The 11,128-nt window shown below is 32.7% G+C and overlaps 1 protein-coding gene and 1 long non-coding RNA gene across 2 annotated transcripts in view; one reads left to right on the forward strand and one right to left on the reverse strand.

Annotated features, from left to right (window-relative positions):
* Positions 1-933: 933 nt before the first annotated feature.
* LOC149575105 (agamous-like MADS-box protein MADS1) overlaps positions 934-11,128 on the reverse strand; it is a 57,400-nt gene continuing 47,205 nt past the window's right edge. Inside the window, exons 3-8 of the mRNA XM_089814964.1 lie at positions 2,202-2,269; positions 2,001-2,100; positions 1,710-1,739; positions 1,518-1,559; positions 1,234-1,352; positions 934-1,058 (exon numbers count right to left, since the gene is read on the reverse strand). Of these exons, the coding sequence (XP_089671090.1) occupies positions 992-1,058; positions 1,234-1,352; positions 1,518-1,559; positions 1,710-1,739; positions 2,001-2,100; positions 2,202-2,269 (426 nt within the window). The 3' untranslated portion in view covers positions 934-991. The remainder of the gene's footprint in view (positions 1,059-1,233; positions 1,353-1,517; positions 1,560-1,709; positions 1,740-2,000; positions 2,101-2,201; positions 2,270-11,128) is intronic.
* Positions 8,468-9,333, forward strand: LOC149575106 (uncharacterized). The gene is made up of 2 exons (XR_016360124.1): positions 8,468-9,055; positions 9,287-9,333. It is a non-coding gene; the product is annotated as an uncharacterized LOC149575106 (long non-coding RNA).

Consider the following 11,128-nt stretch of genomic DNA (forward strand, 5'->3'; position numbering starts at 1 on the left):
TTTTCTTTGTTCTGCTGTTATATAAAGTTCGTCAAGATATTCAAAAGTTTACATGCAAAACTCCAAACAGAGTGCATTTCTTCCCACGAAATACAAGTGTACATCCATGCCAATCCTCTTGGTCTGATCTACTAAAAAATGAAAACGAACTTCATTATTTTGAAGCATAGGCCAACTGTGCTTACCTTCGTTGCTTCTCTATTATTTCTTGATTTTCAGCTTGTGGTAAATTGCAAATGTCGACACAGTATTGGGTTATGGTGTTGAATACTTTACTCGGCATTTAATATACTCTTAACTTCATATTATACTTCAGCATTCATGTGAATGTCTTTTCATGTTTTGTAAATATAAATATTACAGAGAACGATATCATGTTTCTTTTCAATGTAAATTATGTTGCGTCTCTATTGAAACTAAATTTGTGATAATTATGCTGATAAGAAGTTATGTAATCAAATCTAAGATTTCATAACCATGCTGAAACAAAAGAGATCATAAACATTGTTGACCATTTTCAGAAGGATCTAGTGGGCAAGTTGCATTCTATATAATGTTGTTTCAAATTAGCCTAAGTCTTTTTTACAAAGTTTCTTTATTTCTTTTAAATTATCCATAAAAGAGGCATATGTAAAGTTTCTAAAGCTAGTTAATAAGTTTATTTGTACACCAACACACTTGCCTAGCGATTTTGTAAAAGTTCAATTTCAATTTAATAAGGTCTCACACTCGAAAGATCATTCCTATTATATTCCTGATCAGATATCAAATCAAATTCAATAAGGATATTTATTTTCATAGGCTGTCTAATTGATTAAAACATCATATTCATTTACAATAGAGTTAAATCAAAACAGCCCTTGACACGTTAGAATTATTTGTCTATAACCATTTGGCTCAACTATAACTTAGAACCATGTAAAACTACTTATTTTATTACATCAAATAGAAAAATAAACTATGGCATCGTTTTGTAAATAATTTTTTTGGATCACTGCCACCCTTGCAGTGTGGTGAGATGATGATCCTGCTCAGGTAGACGTCCCGATGAATAATTTCTGCAAACATTTAATACAATTCGCTGCTCATGAGTTACATTTCAGGTGATACTAAATATATATGTGCATTTCAAAGCCAACATGCCAAGAAAAAGGTTTCATACTAAACAGGATGCAAAGTAAACAGTCAGCACTGCATTTGTTAAACTCCAAAAAATTGAAGAGTAGAATTTACCTCTGCCATGGTTGTTGAGTGTTTTGGTGCCAAGGGTTGGTAGCTATTACAGTTGATGGCATTCTAACATTATCATTCAGGATTCTTTCTAAATATCTCCTCTCTTCCAAATGCTGCATCTAAAAGATAAAAGAAAAAGAAAAGTTCTTTTATATTCTATGATATCAGTCATATGTTACTTATAACCTCTCTTTCAAAAATATGAATTCATGACCGCAATAGATAATTATATTCTATAAAACATATACCATATAAAATAACCAAAAATACAATTCTTGACATACCATTTTGTGTAGTTCATCATTATTCTTTTTCAAGTCATCCCCCTTCATTATTACAAGAGTGAGTCAGTTGAGGGTCAGTCACTGATAAAAATCACCTTATTCAACGAATTAAAAAAATTAAAAACTAGATAAGAATGTTCAGTATTTGTACATAAAATCTCAAACATTTAACTGACTAATCAAAATTCTTACCCTCCTTTGGAGCTCCTCCACAAGTTGGTTCTGTCACATAGTCTATCAGTTATCAGTTAAACTGAAGAAAGGAAACTATGGGTGCCACAATGGACACGATATTTTTTACATACAATTCCTTTTATGTGTGTAAGAGGACTAGTTTTTGTCATTTATGTTTACCACCACCTACAATTCTTTTTACATACCCTTAATTTGTTAAGATTCACTTATAGATATTTTAAATAAGATTATCCAAACATATATTTGTTTCAAACAAATTCAATATGCAACAACATGAAAAATAGTTACCTTCCTCGTTTTTATTCTATTTATTCCAAGTTGAATCTGGTTCTCCAATTGTTCCAAGTCAGTGAGATCCAAAGAAGATAATTCCTCACCATTTAAATTCCTAACAGAAAAAAATGCACATTAAAATGGAGTTCTTCCTTAAAGTCAGATCATGTAAGACACAAAGGGATATTACTGGGCATGCTGCCATTGTGAACTTACCTAACCATTTTCTCCGTGGCCTGTATATTTTCCCTAAATCCAGTCACCTTTTCTGATTTAGATGATGACTACACAATGACAACAGAACTAAGCATGATCAACTCAGTCATATTAAAAATCTGTTCAAGGTTGTTAATGATCAACTAAATTATATAGAAACTTGTTAGCCATAAATTTGAGTCTGGTAGAGAGATCCTAGGTGAAGGAAAAATGTTTAAAATTTCTTTTAAACATCTTCTCCAACGTATCAACACTAGGAGCGCATGTGCATGTGAATGTGAATGGTGGTCCTGGATAATGAAAAATTAGAGGTCCTCCCCAAAATTGTTAATGAAAAAAATTGATGACAACCAAAATAGTTATTAAGCCTTTGAGAAATCCAACATGTGAATCTAAGATGTTTAAGCAATGGTCTCACTGTAAGTTGTTGGGCAATGGCGATAAGGCCGAGCTAACTTTCAAGGTTGTTTCAACAAAATTTCAATGTAAAAATATGAGATGGGATGGGAACGATTTTAATGTCAGTATGTACATGACTTATTAAGAGTGTTTATCAGTTTTCTTTACATAATTGAGCTGGTTTGGATCAACAAATCCAAATTCAAAACATCTTGTACCATAGAAGCATGTCTTCACTTAGTTCAATTCACTTTACGATATAACTTTTTATTAGGGTAAAATTAAGGTTTGGTAGAGCGTCTCCAACCCATTTTTCCAAAGTTATTTTATGATATGACTTCTTTTATTAGGGTAAAATTAGGGTTTGGAGAGTATCTCTAATTTATCTACGAGATGAAAATGATGGCTTATTGAATTCTTACAGAAAAGATCAAACAATAGGAAGGCTGCAAAACAACAGAAAACAATATGCACCACATCAAAAGATACAAAATATATCAGATGCAGTATACAATTGCAACTCTAGAACCATAATGACTTAAAGCAATACGAAAACCCCTCCCAACTCCTTTTTTCACTTTATTTCATTTGGGTAAACTTTATGTACCACTATAGCACCAATGGTGTGTTCTTATAGACAATACAAGGATTATAAAGATCACCAAAGCTAAGAGTAAGCACAAGATGGGAATGCAGTAATAAGTGTTAAAGTAGGGTTTAAAAGTTAGGTTAGACATTTTAGTTGTAATAGTTATTTTATAGCAGTTATTAAACTGCTATATGACTACCTTATTTATGTAATGAATCTTGATGAATAGAAACAATAAAAATTTCCATTATGTTTCTATTATTTTCTATTTCATCAGAAAGTAAAATTAATGTAGTATGGTTTTAAGAGAAGAAATTAGATGGTAGAGAGAAAGAAGATACAATGTGAATCAAAAGTGGCTCTCTGGCTGTACAACCAAGTCCATCCCAGTAAAGAATCAAAGGATGGTATCTGGTTTGGTTATAATTTGTATTTGAAAACTTGGGAGGAACAAAGAAATGGAGTATTATTTTACCCCTGATATTGCATTTACTTGAACTTGAACCTAGAACTCACTTGAATTTGAATCTAAAATTGCATTCACTTGAACTTGAATCTGACATCTTGAATTTGAATCTAAAATTGTATTCACTTGCACTTGAATCTGACATATAAGAATATCCTCCCCTTGACAGATGAGAGGAAATGAATTCAAGTGATAAGATATTTCTTCATTTCTTCAAATAGATAGTATGTATTTGCTTGACCAATATCATCATAATAACCAATGATTTTATCTGGAAAATCATTTTCACAAATGAAATCTCATCACTATAATTATGTGTCAAACAATAACCTTATTTAGAAATTTTGTTTGAATTTGTGCTAAATATTCCAGAATTGCAAAATCTAGAGATGTATATGATGTCCTCTAATATTTGGGAACACCGAGCTTGAAGCACCATCTTCTAAAAATCCATCCTTCAACCATTTTAGTTCCATTTTCACCAATTGAATATCCTTTGTACCATCCATTTTTTAATCCAGTTTGGTGTGGAGCATCTAAAACAATACTAAATTTATCTTTTCGCAACATTTTACTGTCATAACTTTGACATAAACAGGCCATAACAACTTCATCCATTTCAATACCAAACTTGAATATATATATATATATATATATATATATATATATATATATATATATATATATTGGATGAAACCATATTAAACTTGTTCTCTTTAAAACCATTTGCAGTGGATTTGATTTCAAATTAATTCCATTATTTCCAAACGTGACATAGCAGATTTAAATCTTTAAGACCAAACCAAACACTTGTAAATCAGATTTTCTTTGCCAATGTAAAAATCTGCTTGGTTTGCATTGATGTGGAAATGAGGGAATAAAGAGCATATTTGATGAAGCATCCTAAATACCAATAAAATCAGAAATTTATCTACACTAACATTGACCACCAATTTTATTATCAAAATCTGAATTTGCTACTCCACATCTGCTCCACAATTTCATAGAATAAAAATCTGCATTCTCATTTTGAGTAGGTTAACCCTATACAACTATTTGTGAGTTGGAAAACCTAATTTCATTTTATAAACCAATTTCTATTAGATGGCTCATAAAAATAAAATCAGATTTGTGTACTAATCCAAGCCAAAACCATTAAATTAATTTTCAAATCAAACTAGAACCGATTTGATGTAAGAAATCGATAACTTTCAAAGATGAACTTTGAAATATTATTTCCCCAATTCAAACTAATTTAACACTAAAAAGAAGCAATTGATGCATTCATCAATTTCTCTATGTAAAATCAATACTCTATATGATTAAATCCAATCCATTATATCAAAACCAAAATTGTAACCGACATCTTCATTCCAAAACTGAAACACATGGTCAAAAACATACCAGGGATAAAACCAATACAAATACATAACATCCAATGTGTTATTTTATTGCATCTAATGTGTGCTATTATCAAAATTTCATACGGAGAAAACAATTCATAACACCCAATGTGTCTTATTTCATAGCACCCAATGTGTGCTCTTATCAAATTATAATACAAATAAACAAGTTCATAACACCCAATGTGTGTTATTTTATTGCACCCAATGTGTGCTCTTTTCAAATATTATGCACCCAAAGTGGCCCATGGCTATACAGCCACGAAAATGCACTCACTTTACATTGTTTTTTCTAACTTTTCAAAAAAAATCCAAGTCCTCTCCTTCGTAAGGAAGTGCATTTTCGTGGTTGTATAGACGTTGCCCCCAAAGTGTGCTAATTCCAATGGGACAAAATAAGTCTCAAGCTAAAATCGTCCAACAATGGACAACATGCTGAAGTATAAAAGTTTGAACCCTATAAGTTCAAACAGATTTTAGATCATATCATAGGTACAAGCTTTCAAAAGATGATTCAGATCAACCAACAAATGTTTCTAGTTGAGTTCAAAGTTTGAGGAGTTCAAAATATCTCTAATTTTATGTAACCCTTTTCGATTAAGGGGGGGGGGATGTTAACGTATTAATTAGTAGGGTTTACAAGTTAGGTTAGATATTTTAGTTGTATTAGTTATTTTATAGTAGTTATTAAACTACTATATGACTAACTTATTTATGTAATGAAACTTGATGAATAGAAATTTCCATTATGTTTCTATTATTTTCAATTTCATCAGATTTTTGGGCCTAACAATAAGAGGGGAAGAAAGGATTCAATAATATTAGAAGGTTGAACCATAAAAGATCATGCTAACAGAAATGTCAAAGAGTTTAAAGGTTTTGGAGCCGAAACAAAATAATTTCACTATACATTTAGATAATTCAACACAAATTCTCAATATTCTAGACGAAAGTATTGAAGAATATCAAAAATCTTGGACAGTAGAGGAAGATGTCATAGTTTCTCATACGCTACCCTACTTCCCTGTAACTAGTCCACACATCTTGAATTACAAAAAAAGCGCAACCTTTAAAATTTTATGCAATTTTTTTCATATAATTATAGTTACATAAAGTGAAAACCAAAAAATAAAATAACTAGACCAACAAATAAAAAGAACATGCAGGAACAAAACTAGCAACCAGCACTAACACTGAGACAACACCGAGGCAGAAACCACACACCAGCACAAACACTCAACCCAACAACCACAACACATGACAGCTACTTGCTCAAATCTATGAACTTATCCACGAAGGAGGGCTTCTTAGAAAGCCTAGATGAAGCCACATCCCCAGAATAACCTCCTGCTTAGTAACCATCCAAAAACCCTCATCTTTACCACACCTTTCCTCCTATTCTTTCCTTTTTTGTTTCCTTTCCTCTAGCTCAATTTCAATCCTACCAATGGCCTTTTCAACTTTGTTCTAAGCTTTCATGTCCTTAATTTGATCACCCAACTAAACCTGGGACTCTTTCATAGATGCAAGGGCAATGAGAACCTCATTCTTCTCTTCTTCTGAAAGAAAAAGGGCTTTAAGATTTGAAATCTGTATTAGAATATTTCGAAAAACTAAGAGGAGGGTGCATTTATTATCCTCAAGTCCAGATGTACCAAATCAACCTTTTACAATTTCAAACAACTTTTCAAACTCATAAAATCACTCGGCCAATATAGCAACTTATCAACAACTTAATATCTTCAATATATGTTGACTAATAAAAATAAACAAGAGTAAATAACATGCATTACAAAACAAAATTCATACATATATAAGACTAGGATTTAACGTGGAAACCCAATTTGGGAAAAATCACCAAGTAACATGCTACCATTTTTCACTCTTCTAAAGTGAGCTCGATTAAGAGCCAACCCTATTAAAGGTTACAAAATACATTGTTAGGTATGATCCTATTGAAGGATTTAATCACCCTGTTTGGACTAACCCAGTTAGAGGACTTTGCATCATTCCATTAAAATTTCACCTTGATTAAAGAATATACAAATGATGGTTAGGTTAACCTTGATGAAAAGATTTTACTTCCACAATGGTTAGAAAGTAATAGCTAGGTGTGATCTATCAAGATACAACTCAATTTGCAAATTCAGATCTCCATTCGGCTCATTCGCTGGATTATTGACTATATTTCATTATACTCTCCATCTTTGATCTGCTTGGCAACCCTTCAAGCAATCACATGTAACCAATCTTCTCACTTTTCCTCTGCTACTTTGATCTTTACAAGTTCTCCAAAAAATTGTCAATCAAAGACAAACCAACCTTAATAAACATCTCTCATGCCTCGTTAAATAAGTAGCTTTGATCTTTTGTCGCTTAAAACACCATCGTAGATCTTAGGGTCTAATAAGATTCATTGAATCTGTTCACGGTTTTCTCCTTAGATTTTCCTTTCTTGAAACTTCTATAAATTTATCTTTAAATCCTTGCCTTTGATCGCTTAACAAACGCAATTCATGCATTAAGTACCCCAGTTGATCAATCCTTATCATTCACGTATTTTGACAAATCTGAAAATTCAAACTATGTCAACCTTAAACCTCGATTCTTCACAAACTGTCAAAATGCTAACACTAGCTTGCTCGGTGTTCAATCTGTACAATTTTATCTTCTTGGCTTACACTAGCTTGCTCGGTGTTCACTACACTATGTTGCTACTACATTTTTCCTTTGTCATCTTGCTCGTCCATAACTAACACTCGGTTGATACTATTTGCTTGACTATCTCTTAAGTTCTTTAATCTTCTACTTCATTGACCTAATGAAATTGTCACTCAATCAAGCTTAGTGTTTTACAAACTTCTTGTCTTCTCTTCTATACATCAACTCAATTGTCTGATTCACTTCACATAATGATTAAACAACACATTATCTTGTCAAAGACTAATTGATCAACTGCCCATTGTTATTCCAACATACTTGCCTCTCTATACTCAACAACTTCACTAGTTCATCTAGTTACCTCTCTTTTTAAATCATATTCATCAATCAACTAATATGAAACTCTACACTGTTAGCAAATGTCTCACCACTAAGATTTGACATCAATGACAACATAACAATTGTTCCAATTGTAGTTTCTAACAATCTTCCTCTTTGGAATTGATTGGAACACTTCTAGTTACCATGTAAATGCAAAAGACTTTCACAAGATTTGTCATTAACAACTCCTGTAATCTATATCAAATCTTCATTAATATCCTTAGTTCACTAGTACATTTGACCCCATTTTTAGACCAAAATTTTTGACCATCTATTCAAATGGGTCAAATTGGTCGGAATAGGCAAAGAAAAATGTCATTTTTAAAAAATCGATGCTCGTGTTGGTCGAAATTTCGACCAACACGGGCTTCATTATGTTAAAATGAAAAGTTTTCTATTTCGTGCCCTGATTCATTGTTACGGTGGAAAGACTTGTATGCTTATTTCTACTTCCATGGCGCAGACTAAAATGGTATCCACGAACAAAATCTGCACCCTCCCTGTATGGATCATACAAGATATTGAAAAAAAATGGCGTTGAAGGGCAAAGCAAGTTCTTTATGTGCTTATTTATGCTTATTTCTACTTCCATGGCGCAGACTGAAAGGGTATGTGCCATCTAGGGTTCGTCCTTGCTGAATCTCGAATAGTTTGTGCTTTGTATGGCTGAATCATCAGGCAATGATGGAATTGTGGGAGGAATCAAAGAAAGAAATGGGAGTTCGAATGAAAACTTTGGCTAAAGAGCATACTTCTGTTAAACCAACCTATAAAGCAGTGGTTACAGAGCAAGTATCGACCATACCAAAGTCAAAAAGATTTGAAGGAGAGCTGTGCATTAAGCAAGTGGGTAATGGAGGAGATAGCAACCAACATGCTGACGCCAATGGACATCGAGCAGGAGCTGGAGCTGGAGACACAAATATCTACCCTGACAACGAAAAGCGTGGTGAAGGTAAAGTCTTGTCAAAAAGTATGACGCCCACCCTTTCTTCAATCCTTATAATCTTTCTTCCTTAGACCATCTTTGTTCTATAATTATGAGGGTTTACAAACACATTATAGGCATATGCATCTCTACCCAATTATACATAATAGTTACAAACTAATTGATTATCAAATAATATCTAGGCAGTGATAATACCACAAGAGTTGATATAAGAATAATATATGTTGTAAATGACAGCTTGAAACAAGAGGGGGATGTATATGTTCGTACCAGGTATGTCTTGATTGTCTTTGTTCAGAGTTCAATTAAATATTGCTGCTGAAGAGTTTTGATTGTGCTCCTTTATATGGTTGTATAAACTTTCTGTTAAAACTTAAAATGCCTATTTTTTTCTGCTGTCTATATATCTTCCTTATTTCCCCCTTTCATCCTCCCTGTTCTTGAATGGTGAGCTATATATATTTATGTGGAGGACTTAAGGTCACTAATCCCTGTTGTAATCAATGTCTCTTTTGAAGAGACACGTCTCTTCTCCTAAATAATTGCTAACCGTTCTGAATGCAAGCAGTCATGTTAATATTCCTCAAGACCATCTATATCTTAAAATATTTTAATTACTTGCCTTAACGCTGTTGTTTTCTCAATTAATTATTGGCAATTAGAAAAGAATATGGCTTCTTGCATCCTAATCGTATATTATTGGTGGTATCATTAGGGTCTCATGGCACTTGGGCCTTAGTAAAAACAATGAATCTTTTTGAATTCAATGGATAAATTGGACATTTAGATTGTGATTGCATTAATTTCAAGCTATTAACCCTAATTTAATTTTTAAAAGTAATTTAATTCCATTCTTTTTTATGAGAGATGGGTTTGTGTGAATCACTACTAATGAAACATGGGTAAATGAGTTTGACTCAAAAATTACACAGATGAATCCTTATAGCAATATCACAATTTGAATTGCTGTGGAAAATATCTTCTACTTAGTATTTTAATTTTTAGTACTTAGATTTATCTCCTGAATATTTGTGGTTTACATTCTTTGTTAAGACAACAATGATGATGGTGATTTATGCTTTGAAACTTGTGATATGTGCAGGCAGGTGTGGAAGATGGGTGTGATAAGTCAATTGGAAATCTTCTCTACATGGTTCATCACATCACTCAATTTTCACAGAAAAAGTTTTCTATTTCGTGCCCTAATTCATTGTTATGGCGGAAAGGCTTGTATGCTTATTTTTGCTTCCATGGCGCAGACTGAAATGGTATCCGCGAACAAAATCTGCACCCTTCCTGTATGGATCGTACAGGATATTGAAGAAAAATGGCGTTGAAGGGCAAAGCAAGTTCTTTATGTGCTTATTTATGCTTATTTCTGCTTCCATGGCTTAGACTGAAAGGGTATCCGCGAACAAAATCTGCACCCTCCCTATATGGATCGTATAGGGTATTGAAGAAAAACGACGTTGAAGGGCAAAGCAAGTTCTTTATGTGCTGCTCCAGCGCATTGATGTCCTTCCTAGACAGATCTTTAGCAACCTATAGCACAAAGGGGATTGAAACAACATCATCGAATCGAAAATAAATAAAAATGCAAGGGAATGGCATAAATAACAAAGTGAATGCTCCTGTACTTTTTCATCATCTTAAGTCCTCCATTTTGGAAGTTTTATGTCTCTTACATATTTTGTTCTATGTAACTTTTAACCTTTGTGCCTTCTACATCTGCTATATAAGCTTTCATTGTCAGTCTTTTATTAGATACTATGATCTTTATGTTTATTATTGTGAACTTCATTCAGTCATGTTGCACTCTTACCTTCGAGTAACCCATTGTTCTTTTCATTTCATGAACTCTATCTAGTCATGGTTCACATTTTTTATTGCACATGGATAGCAAACTATCATTGATTTTCTATTTCATCATTATTAGGAAGACTAGGTTGTGCAGTCAATAATGATTGGGTTTTTTTTTTTGTAGGGTGCAATTCAGTCTAATGATTCTAATGTTCAAGAGAAGCTTCTCGGATACCCATTGGATGATTCTAAAATATTGGAGCTTGTTACTCGATAAAT

This window comes from Cupressus sempervirens, chromosome 2 (assembly GCF_028749045.1).
Source record: "Cupressus sempervirens isolate cs-2001-9-10 chromosome 2, ASM2874904v1, whole genome shotgun sequence".
NCBI classification, from domain to species: Eukaryota; Viridiplantae; Streptophyta; class Pinopsida; order Cupressales; family Cupressaceae; genus Cupressus; species Cupressus sempervirens.